Consider the following 24,302-nt stretch of genomic DNA (forward strand, 5'->3'; position numbering starts at 1 on the left):
CAGTTTTACAAGCTCTGCGGAATTGGGAGAGATCCCGCAGAGCTCTCACGGCCTCCGCGCGTAACTTACGAAATATTCGAACATCGCATAAGATAACAGGGGGAAGTTATATAAAATAGCAATTAAAATTTGGCTTCGGAGCGTAACAGATCGTTGTGAACTTTGCATGCCATTGAAAAGAACCTTGCACAAGGGCCTGCAATCGGTGGGTTCGCTCCCGTAAGAAACTTCCTAGTGATCTCAAAATTAGAAAGACTGAAATGGCCCTGAAATCTACTTATGAAGGGACTAATTAACCTCGCCCATCTCTCCTGGTAAAACTGGCATGAAAGGAGAACATGTTCAACAGTTTCGATGGCCCCTGCTCCACAAGGGCAGACCCTCTCATTCTTAGGGATCTTTCTATATCTCCCCTCTAAAACTGCAGAAGGGAGTGCGATACAACAGCCCTTTTGGTCACAGTTCAAGCAAGAAGAGGCAGCCAGGAAGGCCTGGGAGTGAGGGTGGGGGGGGGCAGCTTTGCTAACTGGACAGGCAAACGGCGTGTGCACGCCCGTAATTAGCACTGTCTCATTCTGAGTACCAGGATGATCACTGATGGCATCATTTGTAACCACCTCAGATCCCCTGAGTCTGATCTCTCCCTCCAACTCTGCCTTCTACATCTGATGTACACTGATAGGTATCCGCTCTATCTTCACCCCAAGGATGATTGACACATGGCATTCACTGCCACAGGAGGTGGTGGCAGCTACAAGTATAGACAGCTGCAAGAGGGGATTGGATAAACACATGAAGATATTGCGGGGGTGGCCAACGGTAGTTCTCCAGATGTTTTTTTGCCTACAACTCCCATCAGCCCCAGCCAGCATGGTCAATGGCTGGGGCTGATGGGAGTTGTAGGCAAAAACATCTGGAGAGCTACCGTTGGCCACCCGAGATACTGGATTTATATCCCACTCTATACTCTGAATCTCAGAGTGGCTCACAATCTCTTTTACCTTCCTCCCCCACAACAGACACCCTGCGAGGTGGGCAGGGCTGAGAGAGCTCTCCCAGAAGCTGCCCTTTCAAGGACAACTCTGTGAGAGCTATGGCTGACCCAAGGCCATTCCAGCAACTGTAAGTGGAGGAGTGGGGAATCAAACCCGGTTCTCCCAGATAAGAGTCCGCACATTTAACCACTATACCAAACTGGCTCTCTTGTACAAGGCACAAAGAGGCTTCTGTTTCACTGATCTTCATCAAACTAGCCCCTTTCGGGGAACACCTTGTTTTATTTAAGAGGCCAGTTCTAAGGCAATCTGGTTCCCCATTAATGGAATATTTAACTACATATGATGACGTTCCCAATTTGATCGATACAGTCTGCTAATGGTAAACTTACCAGATTTTAAATTCCTGAGACTAATAGACTCTTTATTAAGAGAAAAAGTTTGAAACAACTAAACATTGAAAATTTCCAGCATATAAAACAGACACGCTAGTTAAAATGCTGTATTTTAACTACCGTCTATTAATTTGTAACTATTGTACTATGCTATATTATTTATTTTGTTATGTTTATGTTGTGAAAATACAATAAATTGTTAATTAAACACCAAAAAAACAGAGGCCACACTGGTGGTGGTGAATTCCTGCAAAGTCACCGCAACGGTTTAGGGAAAAAGCTAGCTAAGGTAACAATTCGGATCAAACGGCCTGCTCAGATCCTCAGCTCCATCACAGCGGGTCAGTGGCCCAGACACGATGGCTCAAAGCGGATGTCATCACAGAAGGCTCCGAAAGATGGCTGCCACCAGGGCCTTTTTTGGTAGCAGGAATTCCTTTGCCAATGAGGCCACACCCCTGTGATATAGCCAATCCTCCAAGAGCTTGCAGGGCTCTTAGTAGAGGGCCTACCGTAAGCTCCAGGAGAATTGGCTACATCAGAGGGTGTGGCCTAATAGGAGTCCCTGCTACAGAAAAAGCCCTGGCTGCCACAAATCGCAAGAGCAGCCGCCCTCCCCCAGTCAGGCTCACCTTCCTTGTAGCGGTACTTCTGATCCGCCGCCTTGACCTTCTCGGGGTCCAGCTTGTCCTCCTTCTCTTCCCACGTCTCGTCTGCCTCCTCCTGGGAGCGGACCGGGGCGGGCTCCTCGGGCTCTGGGGCTGGCACGGGAGGGTTGTTCTCTGCTTCAGAGCTACCTTCGTCGGCCTAGGAGGGTGAGCGGAGAAGACGTCAAGGGAGCGTCCGGTGTGCCCTTCGAGAGCGAGGCACGCCACGTCTGAACTCCCAAAGACCCGCTCCCTATTAGAAGCTCAGGCGCAAAACCTTCTCCCCACCTGTTGGCCACAGGGTGCCAGGGATTCATCACTCAACCCTGAACGCCAAAGGACCCTGAGGGTCTGCAGCTCTCCCAAAGGATCATGGGACTTTTAATACATCTTTACACAAGAGATGGGAATGGGTGATTAACACATGGAATTCACTGCCACAGGAGATGGTGGCAGCTACAAGTATAGACAGTTTCAAGAGGGGATTGGATACTGTATTTTTCGAACCATAAGGCGCTCCGGACCATAGGACGCACCTTCCTCCTGGGGGGCGATCAGCTGCCTCCGCCTCCGATCCGGCGCTTCCCCCGCGCCTGCCTGCCTGGCTCCAGCTTCTTCCAGCAAGCGCTGGGATCGCTCCACGCTGCCCCCACCGCAAAGCAAGCGCTGGGATCGGAGGGCGGAGGGAGCGATCCTGGCGCTTGCTGTAAGCATCAGAGCTGGAGCCAGGCAGACAGGCACGGAGGAAGCACGCTGCCCCCTCCACAGCCGGCGCTCGCGAAGCGTTGGGTTTGCGGCGGGGGCGGGTGCTTCCTCCGTGCCTGTCTGCCTGGCTCCAGCTCTGATGCTTAAAGCAAGCGCCGGGATCGGAGGGCAGAGGGAGCGATCCTGGCGCTTGCTGTAAGCGTCAGAGCTGGCGCCAGGCAGACAGGCACGGAGGAAGCACGCTGCCCTCTCTGCAGCCGGTGCTCGCGAAGCGCTGGGTTTGCGTTGGGGGCAGTGTGGAGCGATCCCAGCGCTTGCTGGAAGAAGCTGGAGCCAGGCAGGCAGGCGCGGGGGAAGTGCCGGGATTGGAGGTGGAGGCAACGGATCCCCCCCGCCAGAGGAAGGTACCTTCGCTCCGTAAGACGCACACACTTCCCCCCCCCACTTTTTTTTTGGGGGGGGGGAGTGCATCTTATGGTCCGAAAAATACGGTAAATGTATGGAGCACAGGTCCATCAGTAGCTATTAGCCACAGGATACTAATGCACCTCTCTGTCTGGGGCAGTGATGCTCTGTATTCTTGGTGCTCCGGGGGGGGGGGGTGTTTCTTGTGTCCTGGCACCACTGATGGACCTCCTGATGGCACCTGTTTTCTTTGGCCACTGTGTGACACAGAGTGTTGGACTGGATGGGACATTGGCCTGATCCAACATGGCTTCACTTATGGGAGAAAAAGGAAGATGAGGAGGAGTTGGTTTTATACCCCGCCCTTCACTACCCAAAGGAGCCTCAGAGTGGCTTCCAATCACCTTCCCTTCATCTCCTCACATCAGACATCCTGTGAGGTAGGTGGGGCTGAGAGAGCTGCTCTTGAGAGAACAGCTCTGAGAAAAAAACTGTCCGACCCACAGTCACCCAGGTTGCTACACGTGGAAGAGTGGGGAATCAAACCTGGTTTTCCAGATTAGTCTGCCACTCTTAACCACAACACCAAATCGGCTCACAGAGTATGCAGTGACGGCCACAGGAAGAGACGAGTTTAAAAGGGGATTCGAGGACAGGATCTAACAGTGGCTGCTAGTCATGGTGACTAAAGGAACCTACGTATTCAGAGGCAGTCAACCTCTGAATACAAGTGCTGGGAAGCAACAACAGGGGAAGGACTCAACTTTTCTGCCCTGCTGTTGGCCCTGCAAAGGAACTGTTTGGCCACTGTATGAAGGCAGGATGCTGGACTAAATGGAGCACTGAGCTGATCCAGCAGGGCTCTTCTGATGTTCTTATGAAGGCCTCGGCCTCTCTGCCCTGTTGCTGGCCCTCCAGAGGAACCAGCTGGCAACTATACTGGACAGGATGATGGGCTAGATGCACTACTGGTGTGATCCAGTTGGGTTCTTTTTACATTCCTATGAAGTCCTCGAACTCTATGGCATTTGTGGAGCTCCAGAGAAACTGGTTAGCCACTGCATAAGAAAGGCTGCTGGAGTAGATGCACCACCGGTCTGATCCAGCAGAGCTCACGTTATGTTCTTAGTTGAACAGCGATGCCACGTTCTGTACAGAACCAACCAACAGTTCCTGACTGTTTGCAAATGCAACCCCCCGCCTGCCCCAGGCCCCGGCTAGAAGTCTAAGCGAATCTTTTCCTTTTAAAGATCACTAGGCTTCCCTGCATGAGATTCTTCATCAGCTGAGACTTATATTAGAGGGATTTTTCCTCCAGGGGGAAAAAAAAAATATGAACAGATGAACATGTAACGCCGCTTACATTGACTCAGACTGCTGGTCTATCAAGGTCAGTGTTGTTTACTCTGACTCAGCTCTTTCACGTCACCAGCTATCTTTTAGCTGAACCTGAGACCTTCTGCATGCAAAGCAGGTGCTTAATCACAGAGCTATGGGCCCACCCCTGGGCTGCTGCCCTAGGGTTCCCCAGCTGTCAAACACCCTCCCTAGATCTGATGGATTCTGCTGCTACTCTGAAGGGCTCAGTTATAATCCTGGATATTTTTTTTTTTTTGCTCATGAAGATTGTAATGACTGTCCTTACTGCTTTATTGTTAATGATTCCAGAAGCTGTCAAATTTTAAGGCAGGGGTGGCCAAACTTGCTTAATATAAGAGCTGCAAAGAACAAATGTCAGATGTTGAGAGAGAGAAGAAAGGAAGGAAGAAAGGAAATGGAAGGCAGGAAATCGAAGGAGAGAAGTGGAAAGAAAGCAACTTTAAATACATTCTCCAAGCTGACAGCTGGCTTGACTTGAAGCGATTTAAAGAGACAAAATGCCTTCTCTCCAAGCAGGCCGATGGGGTGGTGGGGCCATTGAGGGCCACGCAATATGTGTGAAAGAGCCACATGTGGCTCCCGAACCACAAGTTTGGCCACCCGTGTTTTAAGGGAAGGTTGGGTTAAAAGTTTGAAAAACTTGAGCCTGTCATGGGAGGGCGGGATATAAATCTGATGATAGATAGGTAGATAGATGATAGATTGATAGATAGACAGACGATAGATAGCTAGACAGCCAGATGATAGATAGATAGATAGATAGATAGATAGATAGATAGATAGATAGATAGATAGATAGATAGATAGATAGATGGAGATGATAGATGGAGATGATAGATGGAGATGATAGATAAATGGAGATGATAGATAGATGACAGATAGATAGACAGACAGACGATATAGATAGATAGATAGATAGATAGATAGATAGATAGATAGATAGATAGATAGATAGATAGATAGATAGATAGATAGATAGATAGATAGATAGATAGATAGATAGATAGATAGATAGATAGATATCAAAGATTTCAGGTTTTCACGGCTGGTAACATCATTAGGGTTTGTAGAATCTTTCGGGCTCAAGTGCCGTGTTCTACTGGAGAAAGTCTGGAAGGAAAACTTTCTCCAGTAGAACACGGCACTTGAGCCCGAAAGATTCTACAAACCCTAACGATAGATAGATAGGTAGGTTGATAGGTAGGTTTGGGGGAAAAAATACATGCTGCTCCTTGCAAAACTACAGATGCCCCTTGAAGTTACCTGCAGAACTACAAATGCCTCCTGAAGTTATCGGAGGGGGGGAAATAACAAAAATTAAAAGTTGTTTAAAGCATGCAGAACAAGCACGGAATTGCAGGAGGCCGCGGCATACGGCAAGGTGATCGCAGCCGATGTGGCCTGGTGGACAGAGTGTCACACGATGCCATGAAGCTGCCTTAGCCCGAATCAGACCCTCAGTCCATCACAGTCAGTATTGCCTGCTCAGACTGGCAGCGACTCTCTAGGGTCTCAGGCGGATGCCTTTCATCACCTACTGTCGGGACCATTTAAACTGGAAATGCAGGGGATCAAGTCTGGGACTTCCTGCATGCCAAGCAGATGCTCTACCACGGAGTGACACCCCCTCACCAACATATGAAGCTGCCTTACACACGAATCAAACTCTTGGTCCATGAAGGTCAGTCTTGTCTACTCAGACTGGCAGTGGCTTAACAGGGTCTCAGGCCAAGGTCCTTCCCATCCCCTCCTGCCTGCTCCTTTTAACTGGAGATGCCGGGGATTGAGCCTGGGACCAGCTGCATGCCAAGCAGATGCTCTTCCAGTGAGCCAAACCCATCCCTGAGCTAAAATCTAGGAAATGCAGATTTCACAATCCCTAATCCTGCCATGGAAGCTTGCTGGGCGACTGTGGGTCGGTCACACACTCTCAGCCTGCCTCAAAGACCACATGGAGGAGAACAGAACAGTGTAAATTGCTTTAGATCCTCAATGGAGAGAAAGGCGAGGGTATAAATGAAGCAAATGCATGAATGAACCTCCTTCCGCCCAGCCTGCTGAAGGACTGAGGCTCTGGTCCCCAGAAGCAGAGGTTTACAAGATTATGCCTAGGATAGAGAAGGTAGAGAAAGAAGTCCTTTTCTCCCTTTCTCACAATGCAAGAACTCATGGACACTCAATGAAATTGCTGAGCAGTCGGGTTACAACTGAGGTACTTTTCACCCAAAGGGTGAGTAACACATGGAATTCACCACAGGAGGTGGTGGCAGCTACAAGCATAGCCAGCTTCAAGAGGGGACTGGATAAACATATGGAGCAGAGGTCCATCAGTGGCTATTAGCCACAGTGTATTATTGGAACTCTCTGTCTGAGGCAATGATGCTCTGTATTCTTGGTGCTGCGGGGGTGGGGGGGAGGCAACAGTGGAAGGGCTTCTAGTGCTTTGGTCCCACTAGTGGACCTCCTGATGGCACCTGATTTGTTTGGCCACTGTGTGACACAGAGTGTTGGAGTGGATGGGCCATTGGCCAGATCCAACATGGCTTCTCTTATGTTCTTAAGCAGATCAGAGGGGGGGGGGCACCCACCTCTTTGAATGCATCCAGCAGGTCTCCCAGGTTATCTTTCTTGTTCAGGTCCTTCAACTTCCGCTTCTTCTTTGGCACGGACACCGCTACTGGAGAACCGCCCCCCCGAAAAGGACAGAAAGGTGAACAGTTAGTTGAACCAAAGTAAATTGCTTTTGTGTGGTCCGTTCGCCGATTGGCTCTGGAAAATACCGGGAGTAAGAGGGGACTCTACAGAGCCTTCAGAAACACAGGGCTCGGAACCCCACAATCCTTTGCTCTTCCCCACTGCTGCATGGCAGCCAATGGGGAGAAAGGGTGATGTGAGCACGGCCTGATCAGTCAAGAGACAAATTAGCACAGCGATGCCGCAGTGGGAAACCTACTTTAATCTGAGGTAATCGTAACCCCTACACGTTTGGCATTGGGCTTCCTCAACACATGGAATCTCTTACGGCTTCTCTTATGTTTTTCATTTAGAGAAACAGTTAAAAGGGCCATTGTTAACTTTTCTCTTTTAGTTTTGGACATCTACTTAGATCCTCCCTGAGGAAGCTCAGTGTGAAAATGCGTAGAAGTTGTGAGTGTTTGGAACAAAATAAATCCCAGCAGGCAGCCGTGTTGGTCTGAAGCAATGGAACAAAGCGGTAGACAAGCGCACCTTTAAGACCAACTAAGTTTCATTCAGAATGGAAGCTTTCGTATGCTCCTCAGCAGACTTCATCAGACATATGGGAATGGACGCAGCAATTCTTAACATAAGTTTGCAATGTGGAATCAGGGGAATGTTTTTAGCAGATAAAAATAATCGCAAATAGGAGGCTGCTTTTCATCACCTAGTGTTTTTTTCAGCCGTTTTGTCCTACGCTAACAAACACGGATCCTATTTGTGATTCTTTCTACCTGCTAAAAGCATTCCCATGATTCCACACTGCAAACATATTCTGGAACAAAATAAGTTTTCCGAATGCACCACGGTTGGGCTTTTTTCTTCTTCTTTTGTCTCTTTGCCTCAACCTCTTTGCCTAAGACCGAATTGTTCAAACAGGCTTTTGCGGTTTGATTGAAAAAAGGCTGCCACCGGACATCCTACAGAATGCTGGCGATCTTGGTCGAGAAGTCCATACCGCCTATACTGGACTGAAATAGCGCTATAGAGTGGTTTTAAAGTTAATATATGTAAATTATGGTTTTATATGTTTTATTGGATTGATTGTTTTTATAATGTTGTAAGCCGCCCTGAGTCCGCTTGCGGAGAGGGCGGGATATAAATGGGAAGTAATAAATAAATAATAAACCGGTGTGGCCCTTCTTCTTTGTGCGGTCTGATATGCAAATGAGTTCCTGCTGGGCTTTTTCTGCCAAAAGAGCCCTGGCAGAAACAATCCTGATCCCACCACTGGCTTTTTCTCCCCTTCAAGCTTCTTAATATTGTGTTAACGGGTAGAAAAGCCTCAGCGTGTCGAACTGACACGCCGCAGTTCCCATTGTGGGGGAGGGACTGAAAATCAAATGGGACTTGCTCTTATGTGACACAGAGTGTTGGACTGGAGGGGCCATTGGCCTGATCCAACATGGCTTCTCTTATGTTCTTATGTGACACAGAGTGTTGGACTGGAGGGGCCATTGGCCTGATCCAACAGGGCTTCTCTTATGTTCTTATGTGACACAGAGTGTTGGACTGGATGGGCCACTGGCCTGATCCAACATGGCTTCTCTTATGTTCTTATGTGTCACAGAGTGTTGGACTGGATGGGCCATTGGCCTGATCCAACATGGCTTCTCTTATGTTCTTATGTGACACAGAGTGTTGGACTGGATGGGCCACTGGCTTGATCCAACATGGCTTCTCTTATGTTCTTATGTGACCCAGAGTGTTGGACTGGAGGGGCCATTGGCCTGATCCAACATGGCTTCTCTCATGTTCTTATGTGACACAGAGTGTTGGACTGGATGGGCCACTGGCCTGATCCAACAGGGCTTCTCTTATGTTCTTATGTGACACAGAGTGTTGGACTGGATGGGCCATGGCCTGATCCAACAGGGCTTCTCTTATGTGACACAGAGTGTTGGACTGGATGGGCCATTGGCCTGATCCAACAGGGCTTCTCTTATGTTCTTATATGACACAGAGTGTTGGACTGGATGGGCCACTGGCCTGATCCAACAGGGCTTCTCTCATGTTCTTATGTGACACAGAGTGATGGACTGGATGGGCCACTGGCCTGATCCAACAGAGTTTCTCTCATGTTCTTAAGGATTGCGAGGGAAACTGGTCCTGGAACTGGGTTTAACTCTGTTCTCTCATCTGAAGAAGAAAACATCGATTTGCCCAGTGAGTTCTCCCAGAAAAACACACCAAAGAACATACAATATGCTGTAAAATATTGCTGCGCACACTGGACGCAGGGTCAAGTACTCTGGTTTGGGACAATTCTTGGAGATTCAGGAGCAGCCTGAGGAGGGCAGGATACGGAGAGGGGACAGACCTCAGCAGGGTGTTAATTCCTACCCAGCCCTCCCCTGAAAGCAGCCATTTCCTCCAGGCAATGTGATCCCCGTAGCCTGGAGATCAGTTTTAATTCCAGGAGATCTCCAGGCCCCGGCTGGATGCCAGCACTCCCATCCGGACAACACTCACCCTGCACAGTCATCTCCTCTGTCTCCGAGGGCGCAGCTGCCGGCTCGGCGCTCTGCTCTTGCGTCTCAGCTGGCTCCTCGCCCTCCGCCTCCTCCGGCTCGGGCTCTCCCTCCTCCTCAGGCGGCGGCGTGACCTGCGGGGCCGCCAGCTCCTCCTCTTTCACCTCCTCTGGCTCGGAGATGGGGCTGACGTCTGACTCTGGCTCCTCCTTGGGCTCTTCGCCTTCCTGCTTCCCCGGGATCCCCAGCCCATTGGGGATCTGCAGCTCCTCGGGCTGAACGATGGGGGACTCCGCTGCGGGATCCGGCTGACACAAGTGGGGCTCGGCCTCCGGCTCAGTCGGTTCCTCTTCCGGCATGCCGTTCGCCTCCAGGGGCCCCTCGGAGGCCTCCTCGAGCGAAGGCGGCGGGGTCGGGGGAGAGTCCGGCGGAGTCGCGGGAGGCTCCTCAGGCTGAGGAGCCTCCGGTTGGGGAGTCACTATCTCCGCCAGGACGGCTTCTTCGTCGTCCTCCAGGACCATCTGGGGAGGAAGCTCCGGACCAGGCTTAGCAGCTGGTTCCTCCTGAGGCTCTGGGTCAAATTCGGGGACCTCCGGGGGCACCACGGGGCCCCCTGGCACTGTAGTGGTGGCACTGACGGGCTCGAGGATGTCTGCGGTGACCTCTGGCGGCTCCGCTGTAGTGTCCGCTTCGAGGGGGCTCTCTGGGTGCATCATCGACATGTCGGCCGGAAGCGAGGTATCGGCTTCGGCGATGAGGGGCGGCGGGGGAGACGGGGACGCCGATTTATTCGCCTCCGAGGAAATGGGTTTACTTATGACTGGGCCAGTCTTGGGACGGTCGTCTGCAAAAAGGAAGGACAAGGAACATAGTTTGGAGGTGCAGGGGGAAAGCGGTGGTTTTGTTGGCTGATCCCTAAGGAGGGCTGAAGGTCTGCAAAGGAACTGCTTCCAAATAACTAAATGCAGGGTTGCCACTAAAATTTTATTTTTTATTTCCCTGACTTTCCCTGACCAACATTTGTCAATTTCCCTGACCACCATTCAAATATAACCACAAGTTAAAAAATGAATAGGTCGTGTTGCCTTAATGCAAGGCTTAATGAAATGTTCCGCTCTTCAACTACACAAGTCCCGACTGCAAAAATATCTGTCAAAGTAAGAGATTTAATATCAGCTTCTTTCAACACTAACTGCAGCAACATCTGTTTTGCAATTGCACCAAAAATTACACCAAGATGCAAACTTCAATTCAAGTGAACTCTGAATGCTAACAAGCAGCAAGAAAGGAGGTGGAGTTTCTGCAATATAGAGAAGCAGACAACCCTCATTTGCAACCTTTATGCATGGGAGAAGTCAGGAAAGAGGGTGAGAGCGCTGTTACTCTGTAAACTCCAGGAGAAACAAGCAATCTGCAAAATTTACTTGGCATGGTGCAGAGTAGAAAGTGCTAGTTGTCTGTGAAATCCAACAGCGGCAAAACTCATTTGCAACTCTGTGCTGGGTTTAGCAGGAGACAAAACGTCCATTCCATACTCAAAAACATGCTTATCTTTATATGTAAGTTAAATACAGTACCAGCAGGTTGGGGTGAAAACAGTTAGATGTTTAAAGTTTGTTGTATTGCTAAACATTTAAACTAGCCTTGCTTTGCAAATGCTACAAGCAGACCTTGGAAATCATGCAGAAACAGAGCTCAACAAACACATTAGGCTGGTTGCTGGGGGTGGAGCTGAGAAAAAGGTGGAGCTGGGAAAGGGCATCATTAACTTTTACTTGTATTCCACTATTTCTCTGTTCCAGTTGCCACAAGAGCAAATCATGCTCTTGCAGCAGGTCAAAAATCCAGTTTGAATATATTTTAACCACACTTTCCCTGACTAATTTCCATTTCCCTGACATCCCAGAAAGTGGCAACCCATGGAAAAAGATCAGAAGTGATCAACAGTGGGTAGGGTTAGGAACTGCTGTGGACTCTCAATAAGCAGATGCGAGCGCAGGAGCACCTCAGGGACCCAGGAGATTTCGGTGTATCATCCTTCGAGTGTCAAGAGTTCCTTCTGTCATGCTCTTGACAGCGTATACCTGGGAAATCTTGGTCTCCAAGGTGCTTCTGGTCTCTACGGTGCTGTCCTACTGCCGACCAATGTGGCTCTACACCTGAAGTAGTCAACAAGTAGAGAAGCTAACTTTCAAGCAGACAAGCTAACGACAGCTTCAAGAGGGGATTGGATAAATGCATGGAACAGAGCTCCATCAGTAGCAATCAGCCACAAGATACAGACGGAACACTCTGTCAGGGGCAGTGATACTCTGTCTTCTTGGAGCTTGGGGGACAAGAACAGGGGGGTTTCTGGGGTTCTAGCCCCACTGGTGGACCTCCTGAGAGCACCCGGGTGTTAGCTACTGTGTGACACAAAGTGCGGGACTGGATCCAACATGGCTTCTCTTATGTTCTTATAGTGCTGGCAGCTGCAAGCGTAGACAGCTGCAAGAGGAGACTGGAGAAACATGGAGCAGAAGTCCATCAATGGTAGAAGAAGAAGATATTGAATTTATATCCCACCCTCCACTCCGAAGAGTCTCAGAGTGGCTCACAATCTCCTTTACCTTCCTCCCCCACAACAAACACCCTGTGAGGTGGGTGGGGCTGGAGAGGACTCTCACAGCAGCTGCCCTTTCAAGGACAACCTCTGCCAGAGCTAGGGCTGACCCAAGGCCATGCTAGCAGGTGCAAGTGGAGGAGTGGGGAATCAAACCCGGTTCTCCCAGATATGAGTCCGCAAACTTAACCACTACACCAAACTGGCTATAGATGGCTGGTATAGATGGAACACTGTCTGGGGCAGTAATGCTCTGAATTCTTCGTGCTTTTGCGGGGGGGGGGGGGGGATAGTGGAAGGGTTTTTGGAGTTCTGGCCCTGCCGCTGGACCTCCTGAGGGCACCTGGGTTTTGACCACAGTGTGACACAGAGTGGTGGACTGGATGGGCCACTGGCCTGATCCAACATGGCTTCTTATGTCCTTATGTCTGGAGCAGTGATGCTCTGTATTCTTGGCGCTTGGAGGGGTAATAACGGGAGGGTTTTTGGAGTTCTGGCCCTACTGCTGGACCTTCTGAGGGCACCTGGGTTTTGGCCACTGTGTGACACAGAGTGTGGGACTGGCTGGGCAATCAGCCTGGTTCAACAAGGCTTCTCTTATGTTCTTACGAATTCCAGGGGTCAGCGGATTAATATTCAGTGCTCCAAAACATTTTTTAAAAAATCCCCATAAAGTGATATCCAAAACAACATTGCAGTCCACAACGAAGGTGCGTAATAGCGTCCTTCTCCCCACCCCTCGGCAGAGTATCAAGAAGTTTGCACCCCTCTTTCAGCCTGTCAAGAATTTTGCAAGCAACCCGCTTGCGTTTCCCCACTTTGCTGCGACTGTTCTTGGTGTCTACAAGCGGGTCGAGCCCAGGCAGTTTCCCCATTTGCCTGCTGCTGAAGACAACCTGGGACTTCCTTGGTGGTCTCCCTTCCCAGGCCTAATCAGGGCCAACCCCGCTTCGCTTCCCAGATCCGCACGGTTTTCAAGCGAAGAGGTGAACAGAGGTGGTTTGCCAGTTACCTGCACCCGCCCCTGGGCTTCCTCGCTGCTCTCGCATCCGAGTACTAATCAGGGCCAACCCCTGATTCCAAAATCGAGCTGGAAGCACAAACTGGAACCAAACGCTGGGTTCGGAAACTGAAACCACCTTTTTCTGCTACTGACAGTAGCACCCTTCTCGGCTACTGTTAGAACGGATAAAAGGAAGTCCTTCTTCGCCCAAAGGGTGATTAACATGTGGAATTCACTGCCATAGGAGGCGGTGGTGGCTACAAGCATAGACGGCTTCAAGAGGGGATTGGATAAGCATCTGGAGCAGAGGTCCATCAGTGGCTATTAGCCACAGCGTATCATCGGAACTCTCTGTCTGGGGCAGGGATGCTCTGTATTCTTGTGCTGGGGGGGGGGGCACAGTGGAAAGGCTTCTAGCCTCACTGGTGGACCTCCTGATGGCACTTGGGGTTTTTTGGCCAGTGTGTAACACACAGTGTTGGACCGGATGGGCCACTGGCCTGATCCAACATGGCTCTTCTTATGCTCTTATGTACTGCATGGTTACTGGCTGTGTTCGGCTAAGGAGGAACCAGAAACAGCCTTCCCATCCCCCTGGCAATCGTGCTTCTCGCAGCACCCTGCAGTCCAGCATTAGCAGAGCAATGTATCCACAGCCCTCAATTTATTCTTGTTCAGGCATCCCAAATACCTGGCATCATACCTGGCCGAACTATAACTGCTACATGTGTCTCTCCGTTGGCCTGGGGCTCTGGACCGCTTCCGGCCTGCGAAAGTGAAGATGATGGAACGGTTAAGCACAGCGGGTCATCGTTAGTGGAATCCACGCCCCCCTCCCCTCAAATTAGAACCCTTTTCTTGTTGCCATTTCATTTGCGCAAATGCGATCGTCGCAAGAAGCGCATTTTAAGCTCTTGTCTGTCAGTCAGTCAGTACATTTATTGCAATTAGCCATTGGCTGTTGCAAATCTACAGAAATCTCAAGAAAAAGGGAAGTAAACTAAACTAGAAGTTAAAACATAACTCATGGACATCAATGAAATTGCTGAGCAGTTGAGTTAGAACGGATAAAAGGAGGTACTTCACCCAAAGGGTGATTAACATGTGGAATTCACTGCCACAGGAGGTGGCGGCGGCTACAAGCATAGACAGCTTCAAGAGGGGATTGGATAAAAATATGGAGCAGAGGTCCATCAGTGGCTATTAGCCACAGTGTGTATATATATGTGTGTGTGTATATATATATATACACACACACACACACACATACATACAAAAAAATTTTGGCCACTGTGTGATACAGAGTGTTGGACTGGATGGGCCATTGGCCTGATCCAACATGGCTTCTCTTATGTTAATAATAATAATAATAATAATAATAATAATAATAACTTTTATTTCTATCCCGCCCTCCCCGGCTAGGCGGCTCAGGGCGGCTAACAACAACTTATGTTCTTATAAAAAGTATTGTGTAAGGTATAACAAGGGTGTAACAGTAGATGCAATACAATGGCAATAGCAATAAAGATGCAGACGTAAATCTAAAGGTTATCCCTTCGCATTGCCACCTTGGCATGAATTTTCTTTGCTGCAAGGGCAAAGACTGAAACTTTCAGGGAGATGTAAGCATCAATATCAGATAAAATACAATTTTTTTCCCCTCAACTGAATAAGCGCTTCGGCCTGACAAAATTCCATCTACAAATTTGGCCCTTGGACTGGAATAGAGTGAACGGAAGAGTAAATAGTGAGGTTTAAGCTCTTGTCAAAGAGCCCCGTGGTGCAGAGTGGTAAAGCTGCAGTACTGCAGTCGGAGCCCTCTGCTCGTGACCTGAGTTCGATCCTAGCGGAAGCTGGTTCAGGTAGCCGACTCGAGGTTGACTCAACCTTCCATCCTTCTGAGGTCGGTCAAACGAGGACCCAGCTTGCTGGGGGGGGGGGGGAAGTGTAGATGACTGGGGAAGGCAGTGGCAAACCACCCCGTAAAAGGTCTGCCGTGAAAACATTGCGAAAGCAACATCACTCCAGAGTCGGAAACGACTGGTGCTTGCACAGGGGACTACCTTGACCTTTTTTAAAGCTCTTGGGCAAGAATGTAAGAGCCACGGTGGTGCAGCAATTAAGAATGCAAGACCAGGATCTCTGAGACCCCAGGTTCGAATCCCCACTTTTGCCCCGGAAGCTTGGCAACGGAACTCAGGCTCACCATGTTCTCCTGGCCTAACCTACCTTACAAGGGTGTTGTGAGGATAAAATAGAGAAGGATGGGAGCGGGGCCAGAATTGGGAAAAGAGGACGACTCCCTCCTTGGCTCACACTGGGCCTTGGAGATGCTAAGCTTATCTCCAAAGTTTAGCGTGATGACACCGAAAGATCCTTCTTCAAAGACCCCAAAGGGAGAGGCGTCCATAACTCTGGCTAGCTGGGGAAGGGAACACACTACTGAATCAGATGCTGGGTCCCTTAAGGTAGAAGAAGAAGACCGTATATTTATACCCCACCCTTCTCTCTGAGTCTTGGAGAGGCTTACAATCTCCTATATCTTCTTCCCCTAAGACACACACTCTGTGAGGTAGGTGGGTCTGAGAGAGCTATCCCAGAAGCTGCCCTTTCAAGGACAGCTCTGCGAGAGCTAAAGCTGACCCAAGGCCATTCCAGCAGCTGCAAGTGGAGGAGTGGGGAATCAAACCCAGTTCTCCCAGGTAAGAGTCTGCGCACTTAACCACTACATCAAACTGGCTCTGGTCAGTATTGTCCACTCACACTGGCCAGTGGCTCTCCAGAGTCTCAGGCTGAGGTCTTTCACTTCACCTACTGCCTGGTCCCTTTTTCGGTGGAAATGCCGGGGACTGAACCCACGACTTTCTGTGTGACAAGCAGAAGTTCTGCCACTGAGCCACAGCCCCTTCCCAATCTACTTCCATCAGCAGAAATATGCACTGCCGAATCCTTACCTCCTTTCTTACAGAGTCTCCCCCCCACCCCCCAAAAAAAGAAGACTCACCAGGTTAATTTCTCCTCACTTTTCATTGGCAACATGCAGCTTCACTGTCAAAGGCTTCCCTTAAGGGCCTCCCAATTTCTTTTTAAATGCCTAATTTGATGTGTCCCTTTTGCTTTTAGGCCCCTCCGTACGGCTTTGCTGCTTTCTTTGGGGGGAGGGGGTTGTCTCTCTGCAGCCGTCTGTTACCTTTAGAAGTCTAAACAGTAAGCAGACTTAATATTTACAGACCAGTGCAAATAAACAGCCGGTGCCAAACACGCTCTGGCCGCGTCCACCACCCTCTGCCCGGAAGGACGGCTTTCTAACAAGCTCTGAGCTGCAAGCAGCCTCCCCTCCGTCTCTTCCAGGAAAGGGTCTGCAGTGTACAAAAGCAGTTCATACTCCTCTCCCCCCCCCCAACTCTGTGCAAAGACACAGGGGATACATCTGTGGCGAGAATCTAATGTATGACTGAGAGGCTGCCTGAACAACTGCAGGGGTTAGAGATCAAACCATTGCGGTCGCAGACACACTTTGCAAGGTGTGGGGCCCTTGGGGGAAACGGGCTATGCTTTAGATTCGAAGGCAGACCAGAAGTGCAGGACGAAGACGTTCTTATTTATTTAGGGAACCATTTATACCACCCCCCCGCACACTTCCTCGTGGTTCAAGTCGGCTTATGTGCCTTGAATGCAAGACACCCACGGAAAACAACTAGAGAAGATATGAAGAAGAAGGTATTGGTTTTTTACCCCGTCCTACTCTCTGAATCCCAGAGTCTCAGAGCAGCTTACCATCTCCTTTACCTTTCCTCCTCCCGCAACAGACACCCTGTGAGGAAGGTGGGGCTGAGAGAGCTCTCCCAGAAACTGCCCTTTCAAGGACAACTCCTACGAGAGCTATGGCTGACCCAAGGCCATTCTAGCAGCTGCAAGAGGAGGAGTGGGGAATCACTTAACCACTACACCAAACTGGCTCTACACTACACAAAAACTGGGATTACAGGGGTCCTCCAAACATGACATTCTGTTTGGTGTAGTGGTTAAGCGTGCAGACTCTTATCTGGTAGAGCCGGGTTTGATTCCCCACTCCTCCACTTGCACCTGCTGGAATGGCCTTGGGTCACCATAGTTATCACAGAGCTTGTCCTTGAAAGGGCAGCTGCTGTGAGAGTCCTCTCAGCCCCACCCACCTTACAGTTTGTTTGTTGTGGGGGAGGAAGATAAAGGAGATTGTGAGCCGCTTTGAGACTCTTGAGTGGAGGGCGGAATATAAATCCAATGTTGTCGTCTTCTTCTACGAGAGCTATGGTTGATCCAAGGCCATTCCACCAGCTGCAAATGGAGGAGTGGGGAATCAAACCCAGTTCTCCCAGAAAAGAGTCCGCGTACTTAACCACGACACCAAACTGGCTCTCTCTCCAGCTGAGGGAAAGGAAAAAAGTTAAGGCCGGGGTATTTTCCACAGTGCTTCAAAATAAAGTGCTGAAAGGCATGGAAAGACAGGAGTCTGGGTCACGCAGCTTCCCACATTGTAAGAAAAGCTGAGGTTTCTCCATGGCTCGTGATCATGTGGGGAAACACTCGGTGGACTAGAATGCACCATTTCCACATCTGCAGAAATCTTCTTTCTGGACTCTATGGCTGCAGGGATCGCAAAAGTAACCTGCCAGGTTAGATAACCACCGTGCGTGAGCTTGGTCCTAAGGACGGGCTGTAAGGTCTTCCATACAGGAAAAACTGACAAGTGTGAATTAGCCGAAGAACGCCCACCTCCGCCATGACTTCTAAATTTCAGAAAAAGGCCTACAGGGTTTGCATGCCTGAAACATACGAAAAGGCTTAAAACGCTGAAAAAGAAGATCCGAAATGAAGGAACATCAGTTACCTGCGGAGGAGTGGGGGTGGAGGAAGTTCTAGCGCCAGACATTATTTCCTCTGTGATATCCTTGCCACCCTGATTCGGATCTCGTATCCGGATCTGCTAGTCCATGGAAGAAAGAGAGAGAGAGATACCTGTTGTTAGCAGGATGAATAAAGGGAACCTGTGTGCTTCGTGGATTTGGTCCCTAGCCACGACTTCTCCTTGAGAGAAGCACAAAAGGGACAACACAGCTTACAGAAAATCAACCACTCATCCTTGTCCCCAGCATACTGCAGAAGACGACATTGGATTTATATTCCGCCCTCCACTCAAAGAGTCTCGGAGCGGCTCACAATCTCCTTTATCTCCCTCCCCCACAACAGACACCCTGTGAGGTGGGTGGGGCTGAGAGGACTCTCACAGCAGCTGCCCTTTCAAGGACAACCTCTGCCAGAGCTATGGCTGACCCAAGGCCATTCCAGCAGGTGCAAGTGGAGGACTGGGGAATCAAACCCGGTTCTCCCAGATAAGAGTCCGCACACTTAATCACTACACCAAACTGGCTCTCTCAGAAAACGACTGCAGATTTATACCCCACCCTTCTCTCTGAATCAGAGACTCCGAGCGGCTCACAATCTCCTATATCTTCTTCCTCCACTACAGACACCCTGTGAGGTGGGTAGGGCTGAGTGGGCTCTCCCAGCAGCTGCCCTTTCAAGGACAATTCCTGTGAGAGCTATGGCTGACCCAAGGCCATTCCAGCAGCTGCAAGTGGAAGAGTAGGGAATCAAACCCAGATAAAGAGTCCGCACACGTAACCACTGCACCAGACCGGCTCTCCACAGAACACTGCCTCTGAACACGGAAGTTCCATTTAGCAATCGCAGGCCCGGTAGTGGAAAGAGCCACCGAATTTGCAACTGACTAACAGTGACCCTGCAGCGTTTTCGAGGCAAGACAGGAACAGAGGTGGCTTGCCAATGCCTTCCTCCGTATACCAACTCCAAACTTCCATGCTGGTCTCCCATGCAAGCACTAATCAGGGCCACCTTGCTTAGCTTATGAAATTTTAAGGCAACAGACGAACAAAGATGGTTTCTTATTGCCTGAACCTGTGTGGGTTTCCCTGGTGGTTTCCTATCCAAATAATGACCAGGGCTGACCCCAATTAACTCCTGAGATCTGATGAGACTGGGCTAGATTGGGCATCCAAAAGGAGTAATCTTGGGACTAGGTGGCCCTTAACAGGCCTATCCTCCGTGGAGTTGTCTGGTCCCCTTTTAGAGCCATCTCCATGTGTGTGGAACCACCAGGGGTCATTTTGTAGAAAATCTCATTAGCATATGCCCCTCCCCAGCCAAAAGCAACCTAATGCAAGAAAGGAGAGCCCCGGGTGAGCGAGGCCTGCTAGGGCTGACTTAAGAGCCAACCAGCTCAAGCAGGCCTTGCTCGCCTGGGGCTCTCCTGGGCCGCCCCCCTCCACAGTCAAAAGGCCAGCAAGCCACCCGCCGCCCAAAAACTTAAAAGTGGAGAAAGGGTGGTGCAGGCTTCTCCAGGGGTTAATGAGGGCTGATGGGGGCGTGGCAAAGCCCCTGGTGGCTGGCTGGCTGCCTGCTCTCCTAATCCAGGGATCGTTGTGCAGCTGCAACTACTATTCAATGGACAAGGTAGGTAGGTGGGGAGGAGGAGGGGGAACCCTCAGAAAGGTTCAGGAGGTGTGCTCCTGTGAGCTCCTGCTGAATCCGAGGCCTGGGAGCCACCCTTGCATTCCCCAGCTCCCCCCCACCTAAAAAAATCTTACAGGTTCTGGGAACGTGGGAGGCGGACAGCAGGGAGTGGGTCTGCTCAGCTTTCGGTGGTTCTCCGCGCGGGGGCCTGCGCACACCCTACGACGACTCGTGCTCGGCAGAGACCTCACACCGCCCATGACAAGGAGCGCGCTGCACGGAAGCTGGCTACCATCTTGCCCCCCGGATCAGTGAACTTCCCTGGCTCCGCCTTCTTCCCTGCCTCCCGCCCCTACCGCAGGGCCGAGGCCAGGAGGGAGCAGCCGCTCTTCCTCCTGGCCCTGAGCGCCCAGGGAGGGTGGCAGGCTCGCTGCTGGAGGCGAGGGGTGAAAGCCAGGGAGAGGCAGGTCCTTAGCAGCAGCTGATGAGGTCACAAGCGAGCTCTTGTTGGGCAGGCCCGGATGCAGCAGCTGGACCAACAAAGTCGGGCCAGGCAACGTCGGCGAAGAGCCCCTGCTCCGATCTTGGGCTCGGCACTGCAGCCAAGGGAGAAGGTCTTGGTGCCCTGGCGGAGCAGAGCACCAGAGGAGAACCAGATGTTCACTGTTCCCCCTTCACCTTCCCCTCCAACGCCACAGCCCCAACCCCCCTTTCCCAATAGGATGGCCCACGCATTCTGATGTGAGCCAGCTCATGTCACAATGCCTTGGGAGAGGCACACGCTCATTGGCTAGCTTTGCTCTTAGGTGGAGTGGGTACTAAAGGCTCTACGGGCATAAGAGGCTACCATCTTCCTGTCTGTTGTACGTGTAAGGCCTCATTGGGAGTACTGTGTACAATTCTGGTCACCGCACCTCAAAAAAGGTAGCACCAGAAAAAAGTCCAGAAAAGGGCAACTAGAATGATTAACAGGTCGGGACACTTTCCCTATGAAGAAAGGTTAAAACGCTTGGGGGGCTCTTTAGCTTGGGGTGAGGGGCGACATGATCAAGGTTGACAAGATGATGCATGGGATAGAGAAGGCAGAGAAAGAACTTTTCTCCCCTTGTCACAATACAAGAACTTGTGAGCACTCAATGAAATTGCTGAGCAGTTGGGTTAGAATAGATAAAAGGGAGTCCCTCTTCACCCAAAGGGTGATTAGCAAGTGAAATTCACTGCTGCAGGAGGTGGCGGCGGCTGCAAGCATTGCCAGCTTCGAGAGGGGATCAAGTTCAGTGTTGCCTAGTCAGACCGCTAGCAGCTCTCCAGCATCTCACGCAGAGGTCTTTCACGTCACTGACTTGCCTGGTCTTTTTTAACCACAGATACCCGGGGATCGAACTTGGGACCTTTTGCATGCCAAGCAGAGGCGCTTCCTTTCCTGAGTATTTACCTACTCAAACTGGCAGTGGCTCTCCAGGGTCCCAAGGTGGAGGATTTTCACAACGCCTACCGCCTTGGTCTTTTGGAACTGGAGATGGCGGGGACAGAACCTGGGACCTTCTCCATGCCAAGCAGATGCTCCACCACTAGGCCCACAGACACTCCCGAAGTCAAAATGGAAATGTTTGCAGTCTTAAGGCACAGCTGCCCAGAGACGCTGACGCAGATGCCTGGTCAACATTCCCACTCTGCAGGGTACAGTGTTGTGTAGCAGGGCAGAACACTGCATACAGCTCACAGGCAAGTCATCTTGAGCATGCATCCTCAACCCGTGACTCTCACAGCCTCGTGGAATAAAAACACTGAGTCCAGCGGCACCTTTAAAGGCCAACGAAGTTTCATTTAAAATACAAGCTTTCATGCGCAAGCATACTTCTTCAGATCCAAACAAGACCATGTGAGAGTTTCTCTCCACGAGGCAGCTACGAGCTGCATCACGAGCGATACAACAAAACCCTCGTCCCATTTCACCCTGCAGGTTAAGGCATCAAAACAGCAATTCAGTCTCCGATACTGATTGAGAGGATGTGCTCGGACTACTGCATCTGTACGCCAGATCCCCACAACGACGTGCACTTGACACACAGCTTCAATCCCCTCGCACGCTCCCGGAACGGTTAAAGAACAAAATTCAGATTTCTTCTGTCCTTTGCGACATGTGGCTTTAAGACAGCCTTTGGTCAGAACAGGAAGTACGGGAGGCACTGCTAAGTGTGAGACTGCGATGAGGGGGACCTGGGTTTAGATTCCCGTTCTGACATGACATTCACTAGGTGACCTTAAGCCAGTCATCTTCTCTGAACCTAACCTACCTCACAGATAGGGCTGCCCAGGGCTTATTTTGCAACAGGAACTCCTTTGCATATTAGGCCACACCTCCCTGATGTAGCCAATCCTCCTGGAGCTGACAGTAGGCCCTGTAACAATAGCCCTGTAAGCTCTTGGAGGACTGGCTACATCAGGGGTGCGTGGCCTAATATGCAAAGGAGTTCCTGCTACAAAAAAAAAGCCCTGGGGTCGCAAGACTCCAGGCGAGGTCTGGAGATCTCCCAAAATTACAACTGCTCCCCAAACTCGAGATATCAGTTTCCCTGGAGAAAAACAGCCAAAAAATTAAGAAGGGGGGAAGGGGATGATAGCGTATAGGTCAACAAAGGGAAAAAAAGTCACTTTTAAGACCACTATACAGATACACACAATAAAGTCTTTATCAACTATCAAGTTTATGTTCAGTCTCTTGCACACATCCCCTCCTTTTTGGGGGGTTAGTATGAGATGGTTTGTGGTCCAAAACCATTAAGCAGACAATGCTGACATATATCCAAAATGTAAAACAATATGTGCTTGTATACAAAAGTCCCAATAATCAAAACCGAAAGGTATCTGAAACCCACAAATATGTAGGTCTCGCCCCTGCAAAAGTTACCTCTTCTCCGATCAATATCTATGCTTCCAAAGTTTCTTAAGGAGTAGACCCTTGTTCATGCAGAGTTCCCAAAGCCAAAAGATGACACGTTTCCAGGTACTGGATCGCATTTCCATCGGATCTTTATCCAAACTATACGGGCTTCTAAGTGGGACCCGACTTCGACGGCGTTACAGATAGACAGAGGTTCATGACATAAGGTGGGATCAATGGCCTCAAGGGTGGGATTTGGAGGGCGGGGTCTATGGCATTGTACTCCACTGATATCCCCCCCACCACGGCTCCACTCCCAAATCCCCTGGAATTTCTGAACCCAGAGTTGGAACCCTATTCCCAAGGTGGTTGGGAGGACAAAACGGAGGAGGGGGTAATCGTCTAAGCTGGACAAAAATGCCAGACAGGAAGAGCAGGGTGCAACAGGAAGACGATACACAAAGAGACCAGACCCTTGGGAGATATACAGCTTTTGCACTGAACTATGATGACTGATAGGTACGATATACCGGTCAGCTCAGGGTCATGGCTACATGTCACGGCAGCAAATTCCATGAGTGTATTCTGCATTCCTTTTGTCCGTGCCGATCCAATTTTACTAAGTGACAATCAACTGAGGCTCCTCCTGTTTTAAGGACAGGACTCCTGCCCCACCTCCATTTTGCTGCTTGCAACAGAAACGAACAGCAGAACCGGTTGCCGCGTGAAGTGAGGAGCGGCTCTAGATCAGCAGGGCTTCCCAAGCAATTTAGGATGCCGGGAAGACTCTTACCCACAGAGCGCCTGTCAAGAACAACTTCCCAGCAGCTTCTGCCATTCAAATCTGAACACCAGAGAAGCTAATTTATACTCAACCCCAACAGGTCTAACGAGAGGGTTGCCAATCCCCAGTTGGGAGCAGGGGAGGGCCTCCAAACCTGGGGATCTCCCCAGGTTTGGAGGCCCTCCCCTTGCTTCAGGGTTATCAGAAAGTGGGGAGGAGGGCAGGGAGGGAAATATCTGCTGGGCATTATTCCCGATGGAGACCGATTCCCATATGGTATAATGGAGAATTTATCTGCGGGTATCTGGGGCTCTGGGAGGGCCTGTTTTTTTAAGGTAAAGGCACCAAATTTGCAGCAATAGCATCTGGTGCCTCTCCTCAAAACACCCCCAAGTTTCGAAAAGATTGGACCAGGGGGTCCTATTCTACAAGTCACCAAAGATGGTGCCTCTATGCTCCATTATTTCCTATGGAAGGAAGCCATTTAAAAAGAGCACAGTCCCTTTAAATATGATTCCCAGAACTCCCTTTGGAGTTCAATCATGCTTGTCACACCCCTGCTCCTGGCTCCACCCCCAAAGTCTCCTGGCTCCACCCCAAAGTCTCCTGGCTCCACCCCCAAAAGTCTCCTGGCTCCACCCCCAAAAGTCTCCTGGCTCCACCCTCAAAGTATCCTGGCTCCACCCTCAAAGTCTCCTGGCTCCACTCGCAAAAGTCTCCTGGCTCCACTCCCAAAAGTCTCCTGGCTCCACTCCCAAAAGTCTCCTGGCTCCACTCCCAAA

General features: G+C 50.3%; 1 protein-coding gene and 1 non-coding gene across 10 annotated transcripts in view; both read right to left on the reverse strand.

Moving 5' to 3' along the window:
* EIF4G1 (eukaryotic translation initiation factor 4 gamma 1) overlaps positions 1–24,302 on the reverse strand; it is a 158,111-nt gene that overhangs the window by 46,852 nt on the left and 86,957 nt on the right. For 7 of the 9 annotated variants that reach the window (XM_060242603.1, XM_060242600.1, XM_060242599.1 and 4 more), the window contains 5 exons: positions 18,210–18,302; positions 14,043–14,106; positions 9,736–10,578; positions 7,116–7,204; positions 2,023–2,197 (listed from right to left, as the gene is read on the reverse strand). In XM_060242603.1, the coding sequence (XP_060098586.1) occupies positions 2,023–2,197; positions 7,116–7,204; positions 9,736–10,578; positions 14,043–14,106; positions 18,210–18,302 (1,264 nt within the window). Of the gene's footprint in view, positions 1–2,022; positions 2,198–7,115; positions 7,205–9,735; positions 10,579–14,042; positions 14,107–18,209; positions 18,303–19,986; positions 20,121–24,302 lie in introns of those variants that run through there. The other 2 variants (XM_060242605.1, XM_060242602.1) reach the window with 2 other exon arrangements.
* On the reverse strand, positions 1,702–1,778 carry LOC132574550 (small nucleolar RNA SNORD66). The gene has a single exon (XR_009555628.1). It is a non-coding gene; the product is annotated as a small nucleolar RNA SNORD66 (small nucleolar RNA).

The sequence above is a fragment of the Heteronotia binoei genome, chromosome 6 (assembly GCF_032191835.1).
Source record: "Heteronotia binoei isolate CCM8104 ecotype False Entrance Well chromosome 6, APGP_CSIRO_Hbin_v1, whole genome shotgun sequence".
Classification (NCBI taxonomy): domain Eukaryota; kingdom Metazoa; phylum Chordata; class Lepidosauria; order Squamata; family Gekkonidae; genus Heteronotia; species Heteronotia binoei.